General features: G+C 42.5%; 1 protein-coding gene across 1 annotated transcript; it reads left to right on the top strand.

Moving 5' to 3' along the window:
- Positions 1 to 1,884: 1,884 nt before the first annotated feature.
- LOC129552843 (protein lifeguard 2-like) lies at positions 1,885 to 24,208 on the top strand. Its single transcript, XM_088832083.1, has 9 exons — positions 1,885 to 2,183; positions 8,611 to 8,689; positions 9,666 to 9,719; positions 10,375 to 10,465; positions 12,233 to 12,270; positions 12,361 to 12,448; positions 17,383 to 17,472; positions 19,945 to 19,992; positions 23,855 to 24,208. The coding sequence occupies exons 1-9, from the start codon at positions 1,919 to 1,921 to the stop codon at positions 24,005 to 24,007; spliced, it is 906 nt and encodes a 301-aa protein (XP_088688209.1). The 5' UTR covers positions 1,885 to 1,918; the 3' UTR covers positions 24,008 to 24,208.
- Positions 24,209 to 26,829: the final 2,621 nt, after the last annotated feature.

The raw sequence follows: 26,829 nt of genomic DNA, 5'->3' as shown, positions 1-26,829 counted from the left end.
TGTTGCCCTGTGAACACCACACTTTTAATTATTTAATTTTATTATATTTTGATTCCATTTTCCCTCTTACCCAAAATCCTCTTTCAATTTTTGTCTTGATTAGTCTCACACATTTACTCTTTCTGGTGAGCTTTAGAGTTATGTTTTCAAGTACTGAAAAAAATTTCAGTAAGTTTTGTAAAATTTAGAGATTAATTTGAGAAGAAGGGATGATTGTATACAACAGAGTCTGCCTCCCCAGGGGCATGGTATCTTGTTCACTTTCTTCAGATGCCAGTCCCACCTGGTCCATGGTTTGCCCAAGCCCTCACCACCTCATTCATGGTTCTGTGTGGGGCAGGGGGCCACTCGCAGGGGCCTGCCTGAATCTGCATGTCCCCAAGAGGTGAATGGAGGCCTCTTCCTTTGCCATAGATGGTCTGCTTGGTACTAGGTTTCTGAAAACTCTGTTCCATTGAGAAGTGCTATGGCAAAGCCCGCCCTAGTCTCTTACTGGATTTCTGGTCTCTGCTTCCACTTTTGCTTCCTCTGGTCCACTCTCCACAGTGTGCCTCCTGTGTAACCTTTCTAGTCAGATCCCCACGGCCTCCTGCTGGAAAACCTTCAGCAATTTCCCCATTGTATTAATTACTTATTGCTGTGGTAAGAAATTATAACAAATGTAACACCTTAAAACAACACAAAAATTTGTTATCTTAGAGTTCTGGCAGTCAGAGGTCAGAAATAAGTTTCATTAGGTTGAAATCAAGGTACATTCCTACCAATGTTAGAGTACATTTCCTTCCTTACCCTTTCCAGCTCCTACAGGCCTCCTTCATTTCTTAGCTCATGGCCCCTTCCTCCCTCTTCATAGACAGCCGCCAAATCCCTCTGGCCTGTGCTACTCTTGTCACGTCTCCTTCCTGACTCTGACCCTCCTTCCTCTGATAAGTATGGTGATCAGGACCCTTGAAAAACAGTTGGGTCCACCCAGATAGTCCCACCTCATACTCCTTAATTTAATCACGTCTGCAGTGTTTCTTTTGCCACACGAAGTAACAGGTTCACAGGTTCGGGGGTTAGGCTGTGGATACCTGTGTGCGTGCATGCCCAGTCGCTAAGTTGTGCCTGACTGTGACCCCATGGACTATAGACCCCCAGGCTCCACTGTCCATGGACTTTCCAGGCAAGAATACTGGAGTGGGTTGCTTTGGGGGACCACTCTTCAACTGTGGCCTTCAGGAGGAATTTGACTTGCCAACCCCACAGCAACCTGGCCCCTCTACTGCCCTGTTTCTAACCTTACTCTGCTCTCCCCTTCCAACTCCCTCACTCCATCCACATGAACTTCTTTCAGTTTCTGGAACCTGCCTCTCTGCTTCCCCCGGTCCTGGTCCAGACAGACTCTCCTCTGCCTCGGAAAACCCTCCCCTGCCTCTTTGCCTGACTGACTCCTCCTCATCCCCCCACCTCGGCTTAACCCTCACTTTCCCTGGAGGCCTTTGACAGCCTCTTCTACTCCCTGCATCTTCTTCCACACTTCGTTCCTCTCATGATATCCTCCGTGTTTCTGGCCCTACTTCTGTTGCCTTTTATATGATTGTTTATTTGATTATCTGCTCTCCCAAAATGTAAACTCTTTAAGGGCAAAGGTGACAAGGGCAACTCAACGTAAGAGGGAGTTTATTCACTCATTGTAGAATAAATCTATAAACATATTACTTTCATAATAGAAATCAAGTTATTTTAATCTGTAGTCCTCATATTAAAACTATTTGTTCATCATTTATTCAACCAGTATGTGTGGAGCAATGACTTGGAAAGTACAGAGCCAAGGAAGTTAAAATAAAGAAAAAACATCGTCTGATGTTATGAAGTTGCTAAGGTTGTAGTGGTACACTCATAAGGACCTGAATAACAGTGTTCCCTCTCCAGGAAAATGGACTTGGAGGTCAGTGAACCAATAGACTTTAGCTCTGGAGATCATCAACATCTGGTTCAGAAAGCTGCAGATGCTTATACGGGGGGCAAGCCTCCTCAGTCCTACGGAACTGCACCTTCAACTCAGGGGCCACAACAAGCTCATGGAAATCCACACTCAAAGGCTGGTAAGCGAACAGATACCTATGTGGTGCAGATTTCACCGGAGACTACTACAGACGACACCAACCCTGGCCCATTTTCAGAAACAGCTGTCCGCAGAGGTAAGAATATAGAAATGGCCTTTTGGGAAGAGAACAGCAAAAGTTCTCTTAAAATATTTCCACAGGGTGGGTTGTAGGATTTAAATTTGCCTTTAGTTTTTCCCATCATGCTTTACCATGAAATATGACATATGTAAGAACAGACAGCTCCCCAAGTTTTCCAAGGCATTCATAAATTCATGATAGACATATTATGGTGAATAAATTGTGATTTTCTTAAAAAATGTGAATTAGTCATTGAACACAGAATATCTTAACTTACATACAAAGTGATACCATGATACTGGCTTTAGTTTTAAAGAATACTAATTCAGAGCCCTACATATTAATTCTCTATCGGAAATACATTCAGCTGTAACAGAAGTCCAAAAAACTATGGCTTAAATAAATGAGAATTTTTTTTCTTTCATGAAATATGAAGTTGGAAGTTACGCAATTCAAGGCAAATGCTACAGGTCCCCAGAAAACAATATGCCATGTTTACGCGTTCTTCAAACCCATCTAACTTCTTCTAACTCAATGAAACTAAGCCATGCAGTGTAGGGCCACCCAAGATGGACGGGTCATTGTGGAGATGCTGACAAAATGTGGTCCACGGGAGAAGGTAATGGCAAGCCACTTTATTATTCTTGCCTTAAGAACCCCATGAACAGTATGAAAAGGCAGAAAGATAGGACACTGAAAGAGGAACTCCCCAGGTCGGTAGATGCCCAAAATGCTACTGGAGATCAGTGGAGAAATAAATCCAGAAAGAATGAAGGGACAGAGCCAAAACAAAAACAACACCCAGTTGTGGATGTGACTGGTGATAGAAGCAAGGTCCGATGCTGTAAAGAGCAATATTGCATAGGAACCTGGAAAGTTAGGTCCATGAATCAAGGCAAATTGGAAGTGGTCAAACAGGAGATGGCAAGACTGCACGTCGACATTTTAGGAATCAGCAAACTAAAATAAACTGGAATGGGTGAATTTAACTCGGATGACCATTATATCTACTACTGTGGGCAAGAATCGCTTAGAAGAAATGGAGTAGCCACCATAGTCAACAAAAGAGTCCAAAATGCAGTACTTGGATGCAATCTCAAAAACAACAGAATGATCTCTGTTCGTTTCCAACGCAAACCATTCAGTATCATGGTAATCCAAGTCTATGCCCCGACCAGTAATGCTGAAGAAGCTGAAGTTGAATGGTTCTATGAAGACCTACAAGACCTTTTAGAACTAACGGCCAAAAAAGACATCCTTTTCATTATAGGGGACTGGAATGCAAAAGTAGGAAGTCAAGAAACACCTGGAGTAACAGGCAAATTTGGCCTTGGAGCACGGAATGAAGCAGGGCAAAGGCTAATAGAGTTTTGCCAAGAGAATGCACTCACTGGTCATAGCAAACACCCTCTTCCAACAACACAAGAGAAGACTTTATGCATGGACATCACCAAACAGCCAACACCGAAATCAGATTGATTATATTCTTTGCAGCCAAAGATGGAGAAGCTTTATACAGTCAGCAAAAACAAGACCAGCAGCTGAGTGTGGTCAGATCATGAACTCCTTATTGCCAAATTCAGACTTAAATTTAAGAAAGTAGGGAAAACCAATAGACTATTCAGGTATGACCTAAATCAAATCCCTTATGATTATACGGTGGAAGTGAGAAATAGATTTAAGGGACTAGATCTGATACACAGAGGGCCTGATGAACTATGGATGGAGGTTCATGCAATTGTACAGGAGACAGGGATCAAGACCATCCCCAAGAAAAAGAAATGCAAAAAAGCAAAAATGGCTGTCTGAGGAGGCCTTACAAATAGCTGTGAAAAGAAGAGAAGCGAAAGGCAAAGAGAAAAGGAATGATATACCTATTTGAATGCAGAGTTCCAAAGAATAGCAAGGAGAGATAAGAAAGCCTTCCTCAGTGATCAGTGCAAAGAAATACAGGAAAACAAAAGAATGGGAAAGACTAGAGATCTCTTCAAGAAAATTAGAGATACCAAGGGAACATTTCATATAAATACGGGCTCAATAAAGGACAGAAATGGTAGGGACCTAACAGAAGCAGAAGATATTAAGAAGAGGTGGCAAGAATACACAGAAGAGCTATCCAAAAAAGAACTTAACAACTCAGACAGTCACGATGGTGTGATCACTCACCTAGAGCCGGACATCCTTGCAAGTGAGGTCTAGTGGGCCTTAGGAAGCATCACTATGAACAAAGCTAGTGGAGGTGATGGAATTCCAGTTGAGCTATTTCAAATCCTAAAAGATGATGCTGTGAAAGTGCTGCACTCAATATGCCAGCAAATTTGGAAACCTCAGCAGTGGCCACAGGACTGGAAAAGGTCAGTTTTCACTCCAATCCCAAAAAAAGGCAATGCCAAAGAATGCTCAAACTACCGCACAATTCCACTCATCTCACACACTAGTGAAGTAATGCTCAAAATTCTCCAAGCCAGCAATATGTGAACCGTGAACTTCCAGATGTTCAAGCTGGTTTTAGAAAGGCAGAGTAACCAGAGATCAAATTGCCAACATCTGCTGGATCATCAAAAAAGCAAGAGAGTTCCAGAAAAACATCTATTTCTGCTTTATTGACTATGCCAAAGTATTTGATTGTGTGGATCACAATAAACTGTGGAAAATTCTGAAAGAGATGGGAATACCAGACCACCTGACCTGCCTCTTGAGAAATCTGTGTGCAGGTCAGGAAGCAACAGTTAGAACTGGACATGGAACAACAGACTGGTTCCATATAGGAAAAGGAGTACGTCAAGGTTGTATATTGCCACCCTGCTTATTTAACTTATATGCAGGGTACATCATGAGAAACGCTGGGCTGGACGAAGCACAAGCTCGAATCAAGACTGCCGGGAGAAATATCAATAACCTCAGATAGGCAGATGACACCACCCTGATGGCAGAAAGTGAAGAAGAACTAAAGAGCCTCTTGATGAAAGTGAAAGAGGAGAGTGAAAAAGTTGCCTTAAAACTCAACATTCAGAAAACTAAGCTCATGGCATCTGGTCCTATCACTTCATGGCAAATAGTTGGGGAAACAATGGAAACAGTGGCTGACTTTTTTCCTTTTTTTGGCTCCAAAATCACTGCAGATGGTGACTGCAGCCATGAAATTAAGACACTTACTCTTTAGAAGGAAAGTTATGACCAACCTAGACAGCACATTAAAAAGCAGAGACATTACTTTGCCAACAAAGGTCCGTCTAGTCAAAGCTATGGTTTTTCCATTAGTCATGTATGCATGTGAGAGTTGGAGTATAAAGAAAGCTGAGCGCCAAAGAATTGATGGTTTTGAACTGTGGTGTTGGAAAAGACTCTCAAAAGTCCCTTGGACAGCAAGGAGATCCAACCAGTCCATCCTAAAGGAGATCAGTCCTGAGTGTTCATTGGAAGGAATGATGTTGAGGCTGAAACTCCAATACTTTGACCACCTGATGTCAAGAGCTGACTCGTTTGAAAAGACCCTGATGCTGGAAAAGATTGAAGGCGGGAGGAGAAGGGGACGACAGAGAATGAGATGGTTGGATGGCATCACCCACTCAATGGACATGAGTTTGAGTAAACTCCAGGAGTTGGTAATGGACAGGGAGACCTGGCCTGCTGCAGTCCATGGGGTTGCAAAGAGTAGACACAGCTGAGCGACTGAACTGAACTGAGGCCTTCTTAGGATCTGGATGACTTGATGGTGGACTCTTGAGCTTCGAACTTCACTGCTGTCTCCCCATGGCCCTCACCCTCTACCTTGTTGCTGGAAAGATGCCTTTTGAAGCTCTTAGTTGGAAGCTGAGTCTGCAGTGGCCTTTATGACTCCCTGACAAGGATGGCAGTTTGTGTTGGTTGTTGGCTTTCTTCTTTTGGTTTAATTTCTGATCACATGGAACTGGGTCCCAAGAAGAGGTAGACCTGATGGACAAGCCCCAGTGATAAGCAGTTTATAAAGCCTCTGCTAATCAATCCAGTGCTAATGCCTCACTAGCCAACGTGTCATGTGGCCAAGCCCAGCGTCAGTATCGGAGGGAACTACACAGGCTTTGCCCATTATAAATTCTTATTTGTCTTCTTGTAATTGGAGTGTAAGTGTTCTTCATGTACTAGATCACTTTACAGATACATGATGTGCAAATACTTTCTTCCAGTTTGTGGGATTTTTTTTTCTCACTTTCTTTATGGTGTTATTTGAAGCACAAAGCTTTCGCCCTTTTTTTAAAGTGAGAATTCTTTTTTAAATTAATCTATTATTATTATCTTTGGCTGTGCGGGGTCTTCATTGCTGCCCATGGTCTCTATCTAGTTGCGGCAAGTGAGGGCTACTCTGTGGTTGTGGTGGCTTCTCTTATTGCAGAGCTTAGGCTCTATATGCAGGGCCTTCCGTAGCTGTGGTACGCAGGCTTAGTTGCCCCACAGCATGTGGACTCTTCCTAGCCCAGGGATCGAACCAGTGTCCCCTGCGTTGGCAGGAGGATTCTTAACCAATGGACCACCAGGGAAATTCAAATCCACTTTTGATGAAATCCAATTTTTTTTTTCCTTTGCTTGTGTTTTAGGTATCATTATCTAAGAAAACATTGCCTAATCCATGCTCACAAAGATTTACACCTATGCTTTCTTCCAAGAATTATATTTCTTGTTTATGTTTATGATCAATGTTTAACTAATTAGTCTGTGTGTGCGTGTGTGATATGAGAAAGGGGCCCAAATTCATCATTTTGTATGCATATATCCAGTTGTCCCAGCACCATTTGCTGAAAAGACTCATCTTTCTCCACTGAATTGTTTTAGTATGTTTATTAGAAATCAATTGACCACATTTGTGGTCAATTCCACAAATGTAAGGGACTATTTTAGGGCTCTCAGTTCTATTTCATTGATCTATATGGTCTAGTCTAATAAGGCTGGGTCACATTTAATATCTATTCTCTTATAGTTCTTGATACACACCAGATGTGAATTTAAAGTTAACTAAGTAGATATTTTAACGCAGTAGCACACATTTGGGGATATATGTTCTGGCATAGCTCATGCTATTTCTTTACTGTCACACTTCCAATACACAGAAACTGCCCAGCAGAAGGACACACTGACAATCCTATAAGTCAACTTTAAGCAGCATTCTTTTTTTTTTTTTTCCTTTTAAAATTGGGGTTGTTGTTTTTGTTGTTCAGTCATGAAGTCAACTCTTTGAGACCCCATGGACTGAAGCACGCCAGGCTTCCCTGTCCCCCACTAACTCCCAGAGTCTGCCCAAGTTTATGTCCATTGAATCCGTGATGCTATCCAACCATCTCAGCCTCTGCCATCCTCTTCTCCTTTTGCCTCCAATCCTTCCCAGCATCAGGGTCCTTTCTAATGAGTCAGCTCTTCGCATCAGGTGACCAAAGTGTTGGAGCTTTGGTTTCAGCATCAGTCCTTCTAATGTGTATTCAGGGTTGATTTCCTCTAGGATTGACTGGTTTGATCTCCTTGCTGTCCAAGGAACTCTCAAGGGTCTTCTCCAGCACAGTTAGAAAGCATCAATTCTTTGTCGCTCAGCCTTCTTTATGGTCCAACTCTCACATCCATACATGAGTACTGGAAAGACCAGCTTTGACTATATGGACCTTTGTTGGCAAAGTGATGTCTTTGCTTTTTAATACACTGTTTAGGTTTGTTATAGCTTTCCTTCCAAGAAGCAAGCGTCTTCTAATTTCATGGCTGCAGTCACCATCCACAGTGATGGGATAAGTCGGGAGAAGCCCAAAGAAAAGCACATAGTCATTACCAATGCCATATTCGGAGGGCTCTGGAAAAACCCATGTAGTTAGCTGGAAGTAAACATAGATGCTAACACACCCTGAACTCTGCTTTGGCATGGCACTTGCTTGAAACTCCTTGGTTACATTAGTCAGATTATGCAGTTTCTGCACAAGTAGGAGGGAAGGGAGTTGCTAAAGACAGGGAGGGTGGAGAGAAAAGTAGTGGAGCAGCCCTGCAGACTCCCTGCAGAGGGTTGAACGCCCTCTCCCCCAGCAGTCCCTGGTGCATCACTGGCTCCGTCTATGCAGGGATGCTGCTCGGTCCCTAACGATGGGGTGGCAACCTTCTGAGATTCTCAGGTCACTTTTGGTCCTAAGGAGGATGGGGTGTGCACAATACGCAATTAAACCCCTGAGTTTGGTCTTTAGATTGTGGGGGCTCTTATGGATAAACTCTTGGATCTCCACTAAAATGCCTCTTACAGTCTGGACTGAGTCTTTTCTAAGAGTTCTGCAGAGTTGTATTGTCACACCATTGGCCAACTGTAAACTCGCACTCCCTTTCCTGTCCTCAAGAAAATCAGGAAAAATGTATTTCACTAAGTGTCAAAAATAGGTAGTTACATTTATACTTTTCCTTTTGAATATTGTCTCATAAAAGTAAGTTTCTGTCTCCTCAGCTTTCATCGTAAAAGTGTTCTTCCTGCTGTCCATTCAGCTTCTGATCACTGGGGCAATCGTCAGCCTGTTTGTTTTCTGGTAGGTCTTCACTACTGATGTAGATGACCTATTAAGTTGCCCACATTAATTCTTACTATTTAGCTTGACTGAATTTTGATCATTAAAAAATTATCTATTTTTCCCTAATCATTCATGTGTGTCTGTGCTCAGTTGCATCTGACTGTGACCCCATGGACTGCAGCCCTCCAGGCTCCTCTGTCCATGGGATTTTCCAGGCAAGAATACTGGAGTGAGTTGCCATTTCCTTCTCCAAGGGATCTTCCCAACCCAGGGACCGAACCTGCATGTCTTGTGTATCCTGCATTGACAGGCGGGTTCTTTTCTACTGGGCCACCTGAGAAGCCCAATCATTCATAGGAATATCATTTCTATTGCTTTGTTTTTCGGAGGCAACTCCTAGACCAAAGTGTTAGTAGATTTCTAGAGTTTCAATTTAACTTCCTAAGCCAAAAACTTTTCCCTTACTCTTATTTTGGGTACTATTTTCTTTTTTATTTTCCCTGAGCTATTTCCACAGACAAAATCAAATAAAGGAAAAAAGGTGAGATTGTGAAGGCCTTGAAGGCTAGATCTCTGTTAAATGCAGAAATTTTTTCAGGGAGTATGATTCATCACTGCTTAAACTCATCCTTTGAAAATCTATATTTTAGACAAATATATGAAAATTTTATTACTTTTGTTTATATACATATCTCAGTATTTTTTAAATAAAATCTTCACTGGGACATTTGCATTTATCTAAATTTCACTTACTCCTTATAACTGTATTTTTTATGACCCTATTTTAAAGAAGTAAGATACAGTTTATCTTTATCTTACAATTTAACAGTTATATGTTTCACTGTTTCCTTTCCCATCTGTCATTGTCAACTGCTTAGGGTTTTCCCCCTTTCTTCTCATGAGATTTTAAATTTATACTTAAACATTATACTAGTTAGCAAAATAAACTACTTATTGTGTAAGACAATGTCCTTTTTTTTTTTTTTTTAACCAGGGAGGCTTTACGATCTTGGGTGATCAAGAATCCCTGGTTCAATTACACACTCTTGTAAGTATTATTGGATTAAGTAAAAAGTGTTCTTTCTACTAGCTATCAGTTGATATTCTTTACTGAAAATTAGGTAAAAGTAACATATTCTTGTAATGACAATATTATAGAGATGAAAAGCAAATTAGTGGTTGCTGGGAGTTAGGGCTTTATGAGTGCGTGTGCATGTCTGTGTGTGTTACCATAAAGGGATGGTACAATAGTTTAATGATGAGATAGTTCCACACCTTGATTATAGTGCTGGTTACATGGATCTGCACACAGATTTGTGTCACAGGTCTATGACATAGCATTACATATATACACACTATAACGATGACACATACTGGTTTGGGTGTCTACTTGAAATATGTAAAATGGGGGCAAACTGGGTAAAGGGTACACAGGACCTCTGATCCTTTGCAATTTCCTGTGAATCTACAATTATTTCAAAGTAAAAATATTTTTTAAAGAACCCACAAGCTGTGTGTGGATGGCAATGGGAAAAGTTAGTTTTAAAAGCAAAAAAAAAAAAAAAGGAGGTAAAGATAATAATCTTTATTTTTCTTTATAACACTTATTATCAGATCAAACATCTCTATATCTATCTACCTGTAATATATCACATGATATAATCACTGGAAGCAAATAACACATGGTGTTAAATTATCCCCAGGCCAGCCTTTTTTGCTGTATTTATTATACTCGCCTTCTGTGGGAAACTTCGCCGCCAGGTGCCTGCGAATTACATTCTCCTGGGAGTGTTTGTAAGTAAACCTCTTTAGCATCCGTTGTCATTCACCTCTGAAATATATTTTCATCTCATTATTAAGTTCATTCCTTTTTTTTGTGGAAAAATCTTCCTATGGAATAAGAAGATAGAAATTATTTGTGAGACGTTCTCTTGGATGAATTTTGAAGTTAACTTACATGTGAGGTGGAATCCACACCCTTTTAACAAGCTAGAGAATTTGGAGATCTTCGGCTACTCCTTTGGGCCAGCAGACTTGCCTCTGAGAGGCCTGCTCCTGAGTCTCCCAAGACAGTTAACCCAACTGTCCTCTGTCAGGCACAACAAACTCATTTTGTTACGGAGAGTGAGTTCCACATTTAGTTCACAAATTGTGTGCAAGAAATGTAACTTTCTCTGTAAAATTTATTTTATTTCTATTTCAACGTCTCCTGACTATGTTGTAATTGAGGTTTCTGTTCTGTTAATGTTCATACCAGTTGGGCCAACACTCTTGCCTCCTGAGGGCAGTGAACTCACTGACAATAAGCATTTGCTTCTCTTAGGAAAACCCAGAGGAAATCTCACTGTGGTTCAATGAGTTGGAAACAAAGTCAGATTCTATGGAATTCCCCCCTGAACTGCTGACCACCCTTCCATGAGATTTACTCACCAATTCATTTGTTTCTCACCTGGCTCCATATCAGTGTTGAGGTAGCTTATAAAAATACACACAACGTAAGAAAATAAGTTGGTGGGGAAATCTGATGGAAGGAAAAATAAGGAAAGGCAAATGAAGCCAGAGGTGAGATTAGTGCACAAAATGCGTAATTCCGAGCATTTGAGTTTGATCAGCCTAGATTTGGATCTGCGCCTCCTGGTGGTAAATGTGAGCAAGGACACATGGGCACTGAGAATCTTGCATCTTGCATCCTGAGAATCTGAGGATCTTGCATTGTCTAATGGGAATTACATGTTGGGAAGAATAGCTTCCTCGTGTCACTGGAGAAGACAGAGCATCTGGCCAGCTGGGAATGTCCTCAGGCCCTGCAGCACTGCCAACTGCAGTTCTCAGCAGCCTGCCGGTCAGTCCTGGAGACTGACTGTGGGCCTAGGCATACCATCACTGCCTTCTTGGTCTCATCCTCCGGCTTGACTGCTTCTGGTTCTCAGCTCCTCCTTCTCTCCCACACTGTCCCATCCCTGGTTCATGTGGACCAAGGGAACCCTCTGACCCCTATACAGCCCCCACACTGCCCCAGTGCAGCCCACTTCAGAGCTGAGGATTGGCACCGACCAGTGTAGCTGCATGCTCTGTAGGTAAGTGTCCTCCAGCCCCACCCCTCACTCCTCATCCCACATCTGAGGTTTGACACATTTTGTTCTCATCCAGGCACCACGGGAAAGGTCAGTACTGACACAGTTGCCGAGGCGTTAATAGAAATAGCACATCCTGCTCTGATAAAATGTTAAGATTTGTGTGGATGGTCCCATTTGATTAATGACAGTATGGTCTACAGATAAAGCTTATACCTTGGTTTCTACATTCCTAATTAATAACATATTCAGTTTAACTCACTGAGTATGTTGAAAGTTACTATTGTATTCTAAGAACTTTTTAGTCATATGAGAATTTTTTCTTATCAGTCTTAGGGAGAACATTAAGAAAATGTTTACTTCCATTATTTCTGTATGGCATAGCCTAATATCATGAACCTGCCAGCACACGCACATCTCAAAAAGCTCTTCTGGATTTGGCGCCTTTGGAAGCAGGCTCCTGATTTATTGTGAATTTTGTTTTTAGACAGTTCTTCAAGGTTTGCTGCTAGGAACCGTGTCAGTGTAAGTCTTTGATACACATTTTTTCATTTGTGTGTGTGTATGTTTTTCTTCTAATGTTACGTGAACAATAATCACAGTCTCTGGTTTTAGTTTCTATAACGCCGAGGAAGTGTTATGGGCCACAGGAGCGACTGCTCTGGTGACGCTATCACTCAGTTTATTTGCTCTTCAAACAAAAGTACGTATTTTTGAAGCAGCTTTCTGTCATAGGCAGTGTGTGACTATCTGCTGACCCATTCTGCTTCCTCCTCCCCCTGGCTGGCTGCTTGCTGTGGGCCTCACCTCCACCGTGCACTCGTCTTCTGCCTTCTGGCTTTCCTAGTGACCATGCTAAAAAAGTCAGAGGGGCTTCCCTGGAGGCCCAGTGGTTAAGACTTCGCCTGCCCGTGCAGGGGGCGTGGGTTCCCTCTCTAGTCAGGGAGCTGGGATCTCACATGCCTTGCGGCCAAAAGAGAAAACATAAAGCAGAAGCAATACTGCAGCAAAATTCAATAAAGACTCAAGATGGTCCGCATCAGAAAAAATTTTAAGTAAAAGGAAACAGGTAAAATTAATTTTAATGATATATTTCCTTTAACCCAATATATATGAAGGGTTATTATTTCAACATATAATCAGTGCAACAAAAGTAGTCATTTTACTTTTTTTTCCAAACTAAAATTCAAATCCAGCATGTATTTTCTACTTGGAGCCATCTCAGTTTGAAGTAGCTCTATTTCCAGTGCTTACTAGCCATGTATATTGAAAGCACAGCTCTAGACGAATTTTCTTGGCAGACATCAGAGTCACCTGGAGAGCTTGTGAAACATAGACTGCTGAGCGCCATGCCTGGAATTGTGAAGATAAGGTCTGGGCTGGGGTTCAGTAATGTTCACTTCCCAGGCTCTGCAGATGTTTCTGGCCCAAGAACCAGGCTCGGTGACCTGGTACTTTATTCTCTTGGTGTGTTGAAGGCAGGGAGTGACATAAGGGAGATAGAGAATTAGGAAAACACACTTGCAAGAAAACACATTGGATTTGAGGATCTTTTGCTTCCTAATCCAGTTTTTTCAGGTCAGTTCAGTTCAGTTCAGTTCAGTCGCTCAGTCGTGTCCGACTCTCCGCGACCCCATGAATCACAGCACGCCAGGCCTCCCTGTCCATCACCGACTCCCGGAGTACACTCAAACTCATGTCCACAGAGTCGGTGATGCCATCCAGCCATCTCATTCTCCGTCGTCCCCTTCTCCTCCCGCCCCCAACCTTTCCCAGCATCAGAGTCTTTTCCAGTGAGTCAACTCGTCGCATGAGGTGGCCAAAGTATTGGAGTTTCAGCTTTAGCATCAGTCCCTCCAATGAACATCCAGGATTGATCTCCTTTAGAATGGACTGGTTGGATCTCCTTGCAGTCCAAGGGACTCTCAAGAGTCTTCTCCAACACCACAGTTCAAAAGCATTGATTCTTCGGTGATCAGCTTTCTTCACAGTCCAACTCTCATATCCATACATGACCACGGGAAAAACCATTGCCTTGACTAGACGGACCTTGGTTGGCAAAGTAATGTCTCTGCTTTTTAATATACTATCAAGGTTGGTCATAACTTTCCTTCCAAGGAGCAAGCGTCTTTTAATTTCATGGCTGCAATCAGCATCTGCAGTGATTTTGGAGCCCCCCAAAAAATAAAGTCTGACACTGTTTCCACTGTTTTTCCATCTATTTCCCATGAAGTGATGGGACCAGATGCCATGATCTTTGTTTTCTGAATGTTGAGCTTCAAGCCAACCTTTTCACTCTCCTCTGTCACTTTCATCAAGAGGCTTTTGAGTTCCTCTTCACTTTCTGCCATAAGGGTAGTGTCATCTGCATATCTGAGGTTATTGATATTTCTCCCAGCAATCTTGATTCCAGCTTGTGCTTCTTCCAGCCCAGCGTTCCTCATGATGTACTCTGCATATAAGTTAAATAAGCAAGGTGACAAAATACAACCTTGACGTACATCTTTTCCTATTTGGAACCAGTCTGTTGTTCCATGTCCAGTTCTAACTGTTGCTTCCTGACCTGCATACAGGTTTCTCAAGAGGCAGGTCAAGTGGTCTGGGATTCCCATCTCTTTCAGAATGTTCCACAGTTTATTGTGATCCACACAGTCAAAGGCTTTGGCATAGTCAATGAAGCAGAAATAGATGTTTTTCTGAAACTCTCTTGCTTTCTCCATGATCCAGCGGATGTTGGCAATTTGATCTCTGGTGCCTCTGCCTTTTCTAAAACCTGCTTGAACATCTGGGAGTTCACGGTTTACATACTGCTGAAGCCTGGCTTGGAGAATTTTGAGCATGACTTTACTAGCGTGTGAGATGAGTGCAATTGTGCAGTAGTTTGAGCATTCTTTGGCATTGCCTTTCTTTGGGATTGGAATGAAGACTGACCTCTTCCAGTCCTGTGGCCACTGCTGAGTTTTCCAAATCTGCTGGCATATTGAGTGCAGCACTTTCACAGCATCATCTTTCAAGACTTGAAATAGCTCCACTGGAATTCCATCACCTCCACTAGCTTTGTTCGTAGTGATGCTTTCTAAGGCCCACTTGACTTCACATTCCAAGATGTCTGGCTCTAGGTCGGTGATCACATTATCGTGACTATCTTGGTCGTGAAGATCTTTTTTGTACAGTTCTTCTGTGTATTCCTGACACCTCTTCTTAATATCTTCTGCTTCTGTTAGGTCCATACCATTTCTGTCCTTTATCGCGCCCATCTTTGCATGAAATGTTCCCTTGGAATCTCTAATTTTCTTGAAGAGGTCTCTTGTTTTTCCTATTCTGTTGTTTTCCTCTATTTCTTTGCATTGATCACTGAGGAAGGCTTTCTTATCTCTCCTTGCTATTCTTTGGAACTCTGCATTCAGATGCTTATATCTTTCCTTTTCTCCTTTGCTTTTTGCCTCTCTTCTTTTTACAGCTATTTGTAAGGCCTCCTCAGACAGCCATTTCGCTCTTTTGCATTTCTTTTCCATGGGGATGGTCTTGGTCCCTGTCTCCTGTACAATGTCACGAACCTCCGTCCAGAGTTCATCAGGCACTCTATCAATCAGATCTAGTCCCTTAAATCTATTTCTCACTTCCACTGTATAATCATAAGGGATTTTATTGAGGTCATATCTGAATGGTCTAGTGGTTTTCCCTACTTTCTTCAATTTAAGTCTGAATTTCGCAATAAGGAGTTCATGATCTGAGCCACAGTCAGCTCCTGGTCTTGTTTTCGCTAACTGTATACAGCTTCTCCATCTTTGGCTGCAAAGAATATAATCAATCTGATTTCGGTGTTGACCATCTGGTGATGTCCACGTGTAGAGTCTTCTCTTGCGTTGTTGGAAGAGGGTGTTTGTTATGACCAGTGCATTCTCTTGACAAAACTCTATTAGCCTTTGCCCTGCTTCATTCCGTGCTCCAAGGCCAAATTTGCCAGTTACTCCAGGTGTTTCTTGACTTCCTACTTTTGCATTCCAGTCCCCTAGAATGAAAAGGACATCTTTTTTGGGTGTTAGTTCTAAAAGGTCTTGTAGGTCTTCATAGAACCGATTAACTTCGGCTTCTTCAGCATTACTGGTTGGGGCATAGGCCTGGATTACTGTAATATTGAATGGTTTGCCTTGGAAACGAACAGAAATCATCCTGTCATTTTTAAGATTGCATCCAAGTACTGCATTTCGGACTCTTTTGTTGACCATGATGGCTACTCCATTTCTTCTAAGGGATTCCTGCCCACAGTAGTAGATATAATGGTCATCCGAGTTAAATTCACCCATTCCAGTCCATTTTAGTTCACTGATTCCTAGAATGTCGACATTCACTCTTGCCATCTCCTGTTTGACCACTTCCAATTTGCCTTGATTCATGGACCTAACATTCCAGGTTCCTATGCAATACTGCTCTTTACAGCACCGGACCTTGCTTCTATCACTGGTCACATCCACAACTGGATGCTTTTGCTCCATCCCTTTATTCCTTCTAGAGTTACTTCTCCACTGAGCTCCAGTAGCATACTGGGCACCTACCGACCTGGGGAATTCCTCATTCAGTATCCTATCATTTTGCCCTTTGATACTGTTCACGGGGTTCTCAAGGCAAGTATACTGAAGTGGTTTGCCATTCCCTTCTCCAGGGGACCACATTCGGCTGTGGTCCATGTGATCAGATCGGCTAGTTTCCTGTGATTATGATTTCAGTGTGTCTGCCCTCTGGTGCCCCCTAGCAATACCTACCGTCTTATTTGGGTTTCTCTTACCTTGGTCGTGGAAAATCTCTTCATAGCCGCTCCAGCAAAGTGCAGCCGCTGTACCTTACCTTGAACGAGGGGTATCTCCTCAAGGCCGCCCCCCTGACCTTGAACGCGGAGTAGCTCCTCTTGGCCCTCCTGCGCCCGCGCAGACACCGCCTGTTGAACGCGGAGTAGCTCCTCTCGGCCCTCCTGCGCCCGCGCAGACACCGCCTGTTGGAGAAAATGCATATTCCTCTTTCTTTTAAAAATGCTAATCTCTAAGCTGATTTGGTTACTGATTCATAAAAGCACATTAATAAATTTTAGGTTTACAAAAGGATCGTTAATTTTTGAAAGCTTAGTATATACATTTCTACTGAAATGTATACACTAAAATTGATACATACAAATGTGAAAAAGGAACCCAGTTAACATCTTCATCTGCTGAATGCCATTAATGTATTCTATGCACATGCTTTTAAATATATGAATGATTATGATCATTCTATACTTACAAATTTACATCCTACTTATTCAGTGTACATTTTTTATTAGGGAAAATTTTATATACACACAAATAGAATATTTTAACAAACCCCCATGTGCCAATTACCTAGTTTCAAAAATTGCAAATTTGTGGCTCCTGTTATTTCATCCATACCTTACCTTTTCTCTCTCCTGAAGACATACAATACCTTTTATGTAGCGTTTTTCAGTGTGTCGGGCTAATGGATTTCCATGGTTCTCGGGATTAGCCAGGGTACGTTGTTAGCAAATGGGCCAGTTTCTGTCTAAGAGGTATGAGATACATCTCTAAACACCCTGAAATTCCTATGGATGATAATTGAATTGTTTTTGTGTTTTTTATGTTTCCTCAGTGGGATTTCACTTTGCTAAATGGAATACTGTTTGTTTTACTCTTCGTACTTATCATCTATGGAATTCTCTTAATCTTCATTCGATCATATGTAAGTGGGACCTCCTTTGAAAACCTCAGAGGCCTGGTAGAATATCAGGTGAAGTGCTGGTTGTGTGGTTAGTCTAGAAGCAGACACCAGATGGGTGAAACTTGCAAAGACACTGGTGGGAGAAATGTCTGTGACAGAACAGTGTGGGGGTGACAAGGGCTGTAAGAGCTGTCAAAACATGACAGCACATGTGAGCCCAGGTGGAAGAGAGGGAAGTAAGAGGGGCGCTTGCTGGATGTTGTGCGGTCTAAGGAAGCTTTGGGCAAGGCCATCGGGGGTCCTGGGTCTCCCAGGAAGACTCTGCTGCCCCCTACCAGTGATTGACAGGGTAAAGCATGACCCAGGAAGGAAACTGCAGTGGGTCGCACTGCATGGCCACCAGGGCCCTGGTCAATTACATGCCCCTTCCCATAGCTGGAGGTCTCCAAGGTCACCTGCCACACCAGTTTGGTGGGGGGACCACTGACAGGAGGTCTGGGTGTGAAGATTGAGCTCCGGCCTGAGACAACAGCTGTCCTCCCCTAAGAGAATCATGGAGGTGACCAACACACAGGGCAGATCAGATTCTAACTTCCTACATGGTGCTGCTTGTCTGAAGTAATGAGGGTGCAGAGATGGGCAAGCCTGGATGGGCTTGCTTTTCTGACAGCAGCAGCCGAGAGGCAGCTCCTCGTTTTCCAATTCCAGCTTTCTTCCTTCCATTCTCTTTTTTTTTTTTTTGCTTTAATATATTCATTGCCTTACTAGATATCATACATAGGCCGATATGTTTTTCACAGTCATCAAAGTTAATTCTTAAAACATTCCTGAAAAGTACATATCTCATCTAATCTTAAAGAAAACAGGCTCAAAAAAATTAAAGAATTCACACTCCACACTGCACCCAGGGAGTAGATGGTAGGAGTGGGGTTAGAGTGAGGTCTGTGTGATCTGATGGTCACACCCTTTACACCATGCACACCGTCCTTGGACTGAGTCCAGTGTGCAAGTGGACAGGCAGAATGAGAAGGTCTGGCCTCATGTCTGGTAGGGGCCTTGAGTGGCCCCTGTGTGGAGGCCCTACTGGAAGCCAGACTCACAGAGGTCTGGCCTGGGGCTTGTGACCATCTGTCTAAAGCCCCAAGGCCAACTTGGTCCTGCCACTGAATTAAAGAGTTTCTGTGGCAACAAGTGGCGTTGCTAACTGGACTTCAGACATAGAATCAGTATTTCCGCCTGGATTTTGGAGATAAACTCAAAGACATCATAGATATGTCTTTAAAGGCCATAGTTCTCCATTTATTGTTACTGATGGTGGCACAGATACTGTAGTAATAATACCCATATTTATGTGGTGGGTGGTTCCTTACATCTTCACCATGCCACTCAGGAGCAGTTAAGAAACCGTATTTCCTACTAGATACATGAACCCTAGTTTCCATTCTAAATTTCCTGTCACAAATACCAATGATATATAATCTTAGGCATATGATTAAATGGAAGAGGGACAGCCAAGCATGCATGCCTGTTGGAGCCTGGCAAGTCTGAATCCTTCAGGCTGCAGTTGCCAGCTGTCTTCTCACACCCTCAGTCTGCAAACAGTGTGCCTCACACAATGTATTCCCGGCACCTGGTTTCTCTTTTTCCCTCAAGAACCTTCTCTGGTTAGCAGGGTGTTCCCCATCTCTCCTAGACCAGCTCTCTCATCCTGAGGAGTGAATGCCATTGTGTTTCTCAGATGATGTACACCACTTCCTTATTCTCTTCTGCAGCATTTAGATCAGTTTGTCGCATGTGCTGATCAGGGCTGTTTTGGTGGCAAGGAATACATACCACTCAGATTGGCTCAAGGCAAAGGCCCAGAGACTCTCATGGAGCTCCTAGGTGGGAAGAGGAGCCAGAATTCACAGAAATGGAAACCCCACCGCCCTTTCTTGGTCATCTCTTCTTGTAAAGCACTAACTAATCCAGCACTGACTAATCACACAATTGGCTGCCTGGATCCCTCTATCATGAGAACTGATTTCTACCTGGCCCAAAGGATCTCTTTGATCCTGGTCATGTAAGAAGTTCCTGGTCAGTCAAGAGATTCACTGCTGTTGGAGTGGCATCTCCCACCTCTTGTCAATTAGCTCTAGCAAGGCTGTGTGAGGGTCACAATATTCCCTGAGCTGAGGGGAGGGCACTTTTTCTAGAAGAGCTGTGTGGATGGGGCAAAAAAGGAAACATACTCAGTAGATCCCATTTGCTTTCTATGCATGAGATGTTTAGTACTTGCTCGATGAGCCTTACTTGATACACATAACAGCTAGTTTTCACCTCCTTGCTGAATGGAATTGAGTTGATACTGTCGACCAACTATGTTCAAGAGAAATTAATTTCCCCACAGCTTTGACTTTCCAAGCATCTTATCTAACAGCAGTGACCTAAGTGACCCCCTGTGTTGTTCCCAGTCTTGCTCTTAACATATCGCTGTATCCTTTCTTTTTGCAGTGGTTGCATCTATTGTATGCTGGACTTGGAACTATGATCTTCTCACTTGTAAGTCCATTTCTCCCTTTCTTTGATAAAGAGTATGAATGTGCATTGACAGGGCCTTAAGGCCTCTCCTGGGCCTGGAGTCAAGCGGAGTCAGTAATTCACTGGAAAGCCCTCCCGCTGACTTGCTCCCTCTTTCTTCTCGTCCTCTTCCTTCTCCTTTTAACTTTTTATAAAGACAATTCTTCTTAGAGTAGCTTTAGGTTCACAGTAAAACTGAAAGGAAGATACAGAGATTTCCCAGCCTCCATACAGGCATCACCATCCCCAATGTCAATATCTGCCACCAAAGTGTAACGTTTTCTACAATTGATGAGCGAACCTACATTGATCTGTCACACTCACTCACTCTTTGGAGTTCTACATTCTACGGATTTGGACGAATGTCTAATATGTACCCATCATTGTAATACCATAAAGAGTATTTTCACTGCTCTAAAAATCCTCTTTGCTCCTCCAAACTGATCCCTTCCCCCTGGCAACCACTAATCAGGTTATCTGTTTCCCAGTTTTGCCTTTTCCGGAATGTCCTACAGTAGGAATCACACAGCATGAAGCCTTTTCAGATTGCTTCCTTCACTTAGCATGTGCACTTAAAATTCCTCCATGTGTTCTCATGGCTTGGTAGCTCATCTCTTTTTAATGTTGAAAAATATTCCACCATCTGGATGTACCACAATTAATTTATTCATTCATCTACTGAGGGGCATCTTGTTTGCTCTCATATTTTGGCAATTATGAATAAAGTTGCTGCAAACATCCGTGTGCAGGTTTTCGTGTGGACAGATGATTTCAGCTCCTTTGGGAAGATACCAAGGAGCACATTTGCTGGATCATACAGTAAGAGTATTTTCAGTTCTGTAAGACAGTGTTCCAAAGTGGTGGTAATATTTGCATTCTTCACTAGCAGTATGTGCGAGTTCCTGTTGCTACATGTCCTCACCAGCATGTGAGGTTATCAGTATTTCAGATTTTGGCCATTCGAATAGATGCATAGTGGTATCGTATTGTTATTTTAATTTGCATTTTCCTGTTGACATAAGATGTAGAGCATCTTTTCATATGCCTCCTTGCCATCTATATATCTTCTTTGGTGAGGTGTCTATTAAGTTCTTTGGCCCATTTTGTAATCAAGTTGTTTGTTTTCTTACTGTTGAGTTTTAAGGGTTCTTTGTATATTTAGGGTCCCAGTCCTTTATGTTTCTCTTGCAAATAATTTCCCTCAGTTTGTAGCTTGTATTCTCTTCACATTGTCTTTCACAGAGCAGAAAATATTAATTTTAATGAAGTCTAATTTATCCATTACTTCTTTAATGGATAATACTTTTGGTGTTGTATTTAAGAAACCATCACCATACCAAAGGTCATCTAGATTCTCTCCTATGCTACATCCTAGGAGTTATATGTTTTACATATAAGTCTATTATTCATTATTTTAAAAACTTATTTAATTTTTTGACCATGGTGCATGGTATGCAGGATCTTGAGCAGGGATTGTTTCTGCGCTCCCTGCAGTGGAAGCACAGAGTCTTAACCATCCGACTGCCCGGGAAGTCCCTGTTACGAGCTATTTTGTGAAAGGTGTAAGGTCTGTGCCTAGATCCTTTTTTTTTTGGCATGTGGATGCAAAGTTGTTTCAGCACCATCTGTTGAAGAGATTAGTATTGCCTTTGCTCTTTATTCTGTCCTGCTGATCTATATATTCGTTAAGTATTTTTGCCAAGACCATACTATCTTGATTACAACTTTAAATGTTGTTGTCTGGTAGCATCAGTCCTCCGACTTTGTTCTTCTCCTCCATTATCATGTTGGTTATTCTGGGTCTTTTGTCTCTCCATATCAATTTTAGCAGTGGTCTGTCAATATCCACGAAATAACTTGCTAGGGTTTTGATTGGGGTTGTGTTGAATCTATAGATGAAGTTGGGAACAACTGATATTTGACAATATTGCGTCTTTCTATCCATGAACATGGAATGTGTCTCCATTTATTTAGTTCTTCCCTAATCTCATTCATCAGAGCTTTATAGTTTTCCTCATACAGTTCTTGTACATATTTTGTTAGATTTATATCTAAGTATTTAATTTTTTTTGGGTGCTAGTGGAAATGTTTTTGTGTTTTTAATCTCCAGTTTCACTTACTCATTGTTGGCATATAGGAAATCAGTTGACTGTTGTATAGTAACTTTGTGTCCTACAACCGTATTATGATTGTTCATTGAACCCCTAAATGTTCCTGGGGCTTCAAATCTTGACCAGGGCTTCCCTGTGAGCTGGCTGTCTCTGGCATGGTGTCCTGAGTCCTCTTTCCCTGGGACCAGGGGCAGACAGCTTGATCCCAGCTCACGTTACTCTCCCACTTCCCTGTCTGCTTCAAACACATACCCTCACCAGGGAGGCGCACTCTGCACTCCTCACTGCCAACACATGAAATGATTAGGAGTCATTATCTCTCTTACAGTCAGCAGTTCTTGGAGGGGAGGGAGAAAGAAAAGCACTTTCCCATAGAAGTTAGGACTCCAGGGTGACAGATGGAGGCTAGGGGCAAGGCTGGAAGCTCAGCTGCTGGGGGCCTTTTATTAAGGATGACCAACTGTCCTGGTTTGCTGGGACTGAGGGGTTACCGAAGACGCATGAAGTCCCTGGGCAAACTGGAGTGGTTGGTTCATTCTAGCTTTTTCTGCACCAAGTTGCTGGAATCAGACATTGGGAGGAGGAGGAGAAGTGGGATGGAACTCAGTGGTCCAGGCGAGGGAGCTGCCTTGGCAACCCCCAGCCTCGGGTTTGACTGTCTTCTCTACCACTTGCCATAGAGTGGTCTTCCCTTCTTGGAGGCTCTGTTAATCTCACTGACCTCAACTAGGTCGTTCCCATTTTATATGAGATGATGTCTATCATGAATGGGTAAGAGGCTACCTAGAAGGTGCCCAGTTATTCCTTTTCCTCCTGTCCTTTTTTCCTCCTCCCCTCTTCATTCTTAGAAGCCTGAGTGGGACCAGGACGCAGGGAGAGCTGATAACCTGAACTACTTGGAATGGGTTTCACTGTAGTGGATGTTGTTCTAAAATGGCTTATTTCCAAGAATCTTTCAAACCCCAAGAACTCCCTGTAGTGCCAAGGTTGCCCTGCTGCTTCACAGCACTGGACTCTGAGTCCACAGTCTGGATATAAAGGCCCAAGGAGCCGCTTGTTTTCCCTTCCTCCCTCTAACGCACTTGCGCTGCCCACATTTGCTCACTTTGCAACAAACACAAGGGTGAGAGGGCTCTCCGCCTTTCTTCTTGATGGTTAAGAAGCTTGTAATTTTACCTACCACAGCTGAGCTAAAACGTTTAATTGGGGGTTATTTAACCATACGTAAATCTTCTCCTCATTCTATTTTGGAATTACTGACATCAGCACAAAGCCACCTCCAATGTCAAGCTTTGAAAAATGCTATCACCCAAAGGAGAGTCCCGAACTACTGCTGTGGGTAATATGTCGGGGAACCATCTGTCTCTTCCTTCTTTGTTTTCAGTGAGAACACGCTGGAAAGTCACAAACACAGGGCATTTTGTAGTTTCTCTGTGTCCAATCAGCCCACCTGGTCCACGTCACTGACCAGAGGCACAGGTTTCTGGACTTGGAAGGAAAGGAGGGCTCACAGATTTGGTCCCACTGGCTTCGGGAGAGTGAAGCACTTGCTTTAATAGATAGAGCACCAACCTGGGGAGATTGTGAATGACTGAGGCTGTGAGAATAACATCTCTAGCTACAAATTTAGTGACATATTTACTGATGGTAAGATACTTTCCAGGTAATCTCAGGACACTTCTTTGATCAAAATGTACAATTTAAGTATCTAATTCTTCTTTCGTTTCTTTAAGTACTTGGTGATGGATGTGCAGCTGATGGTGGGAGGGCGCCAACATCATTCTGACCTGGACCCCGAAGAGTATGTTTTTGCTGCCCTGAACATCTACCTGGACATAATCAACCTTTTCCTTTTTATTTTGCAACTGATTGGAATGGGACGGTAGTCACATGGGCAAGGCTGGCTCATGCTGAAGAGAGGGAAGGAGGGACGGCTGTGAAGACTGCAGAGGTTACTACTCCATAAGCCCCTCTATTTTAAAAAATAACTTTAAAAATACTTTTTCTCTTGTCAAATGAAAGCAAGCATTCAGTAGACAGTAGCTATAGCTGTTATATATTTTTTAGTTCCACTGTTACATTACAAAACTTTCTGATGGACATTTTCTGATTTTTATAAATTTAAAAGATGAGTACATAACTACATACTTACAAACATTTGTAAGATGCTCATTACTTTGTTGAAGTTTTCCAGATACTACTTAAAATGTAAACAGTGTCCCTCTACATGAATAAAACTGATTACAGAAACATATATTTACTCCATTCTCTTCTCTTGATGTGGACATTTGGTGGAAGTATTTTGCGATCTGACTTATTAAGAGTAAGGTGAACCCAAGAATTCTGCTTTTCTCTTGGATTCAAGTCAGACTGGAGAAGTAAATTCTATATTGAGAGATCTCTTTTTGTTTCTATCTCAAACAAATATCTGTTTGCTCCCAGGCCAACCTTTGAGGTCTGAACTACTTCAGTGTCTGGCAGGAAGATAAGCAGGGGCCATTTCTAGCATGGATGGATTGTGGCAGGGATAGGATGGGGAAATCAGATGACATCTTCTAGTCTCTCTAGATTTATCATGGAGCTTTACTTCGAGATTTAACTGAACATACAGATCTCAGATAAGACCTATGGACTTAAGTAACAAGCACTGTAGTCACATACACCTACCTGAATTTGATTACCTGTTTCAAATTAGCCATATCTCCACTCCTGTGGTAGAATTTCTTTATAGTGTTGGTGCTCTCTTATTCGGAGAAGGCAATGGCAAGCCACTCCAGTATTCTTGCCTAGAAAATCCCATGGATGGAGGAGCCTGGTAGGCTGCAGTCCATGGGGTCGCTACGGGTCGGACACGACTGAGCGACTTCACTTTCACTTTCACACATTGGAGAAGGAAATGGCAACCCACTCCAGTGTTCTTGCCTGGAGAATCCCAGGGACAGGGGAGCCTGGTGGGCTTCCGTCTATGGGGTCACACAGAGTCGGACACGACTTAAGTGACTTAGCAGCAGCAGCAGCAGCAGCTCTCTTATTACCAGCAAAGTCCTGAAGACTGCTGTAACCTCTGAAATGTGAGCAAGTAGCAGAGAAAGGGACTTTACAGTCACCCAGCAAAAAAAAACATCTAGGGCCCTGTAAAGCTCCTGGGTGGGGTTGTCTCAACAAATATCACCATGCGCACATATACCTGCCAAAGTCATGGGGAACTACTTCCATACGAGAAAGCAGATTCCCCTGGGAAGCTGGAGGTTTGCACATTCTTTTGGCATCAAGACAACCTTCCTGCATATTATAGGGACACCTGGTCAATTTCTCCATTGACATTTCTCCTGTCCCCACACCACATTAGCCATTTCTGTTGCCTCAGCAATGCTCCCAACACAGTCCACTCTGAGTCTACTGTACATACCATCACATGGAAGTCTATTATTATACTGTATTTAGATTGATAGTTGCTTAGTCGTGTCTGACTCGTTTTGACCCCATGGAGCCTGCGAGGCTCCTGTGTCCATGGGAATTTTCCAGGCAAGCATACTGGAGTGGGTTGCCATGCCTTCCTGCAGGGGATCTTCCCAACCCAGGGATCAAACCCAGGTCTCCTGCATTGCAGGCGGATTCTTTACCATCTGAGCCACCAGGGAAGTACCTGGTGGTGACTCAATTAAAAGAGATTCTAACAGTTCTATGACAAACTTTTGAATTCTGCATTTAATAAGGACTCTAGCAAGACATACTTTTTAGGGTCAGTCTATGAAATGAGTAGATTACTTTGTTTTCAATGATAGAAATTCATCTTTTGAGAAGACAGTCCATGATTTGAAAACCTGTCAGCAGTGGTCCTAAATTCCGTGATGGGTAGCACATCTGTAAATCAACCCAAGGTGTCCAGAATGGGACAATGGAAGCTTAAAGAAAAACAATCCACAGAAAAATTTAGGCTATACTTTTATAATGCCCACAAATGCTGGGCCTATAATTTACTTTTAACTTTTGTTCTTTGTGTTATCCCAAATGGGTATTCCCTCATTTCGCTTTAGGCATGGTTTGCTGAGCAAATCTATCATACACAAATGAATCCTGGTGAAACTACTCATGTTAAAGGCTAGTATGCTGTTAGCCATGGCATTTCTAACATTGGTATGTCACATAAAGAATATCAATGGCCAAAATGCCGTGCCATGCATTTGACACCAATGTTGGCAGTTTTGGTATCTTTTGCTTAATCAAAGTCCTTGAAATGAATCAACTGCTGAAAATGTAAAATCATCAATGGTTTGCAAGTTGTAGCACTTTGATAACTCATAATGCACTAAGGTAATGTTTATCTGATTGTTGTGCTAAAGCAGGGATCAGCAAATGTACAACACACACCAAATTTAGACTGTTGCCTTTTACATTTTAAAATTTTATTTTGAAATAATTATAGATTTACAGGAAGTTGCATAGGTACTTCAGAAAGTGTACTCTTGCCCCTAAGTGGTCCTCGCTTACATAATGCACAATATCAACACCAGTAAACTGACGCTGGGTACGGTATCTATGTATAGTTGTCACTTTATCACACATAAGCTCACGTAGCCCCTAGTGCAACCAAGATGCAGACTGTCCCACCACCACAAAGATCTCCCCTTTCCTGTCCCTTTATGGTCACACGTGCACCTCCCTTCCCCTCCAACATCCCTAACTCACGGTGACCACCAATTTGTTT

The sequence above is a fragment of the Moschus berezovskii genome, chromosome 3 (assembly GCF_049115385.1).
Source record: "Moschus berezovskii isolate FMDL1 chromosome 3, NW_MosBer_1.0, whole genome shotgun sequence".
NCBI lineage: Eukaryota > Metazoa > Chordata > Mammalia > Artiodactyla > Moschidae > Moschus > Moschus berezovskii.
The sequence above is the reverse complement of the archived record's forward strand: the minus strand, read 5'-3'. Positions and strand labels throughout refer to the sequence as shown.

Excerpts from the sequence above, each read along its gene's own strand:
- LOC129552843 (XM_088832083.1), top strand. The coding sequence starts at position 1,919 with ATGGACTTGGAGGTCAGTGAACCAATAGACTTTAGCTCTGGAGATCAT. Across the intron at positions 12,271-12,360 it reads CTGCTAGGAACCGTGTCAGT|TTTCTATAACGCCGAGGAAG; the intron begins GTAAGTCTTTGA and ends CTCTGGTTTTAG. Across the intron at positions 19,993-23,854 it reads GAACTATGATCTTCTCACTT|TACTTGGTGATGGATGTGCA; the intron begins GTAAGTCCATTT and ends CGTTTCTTTAAG.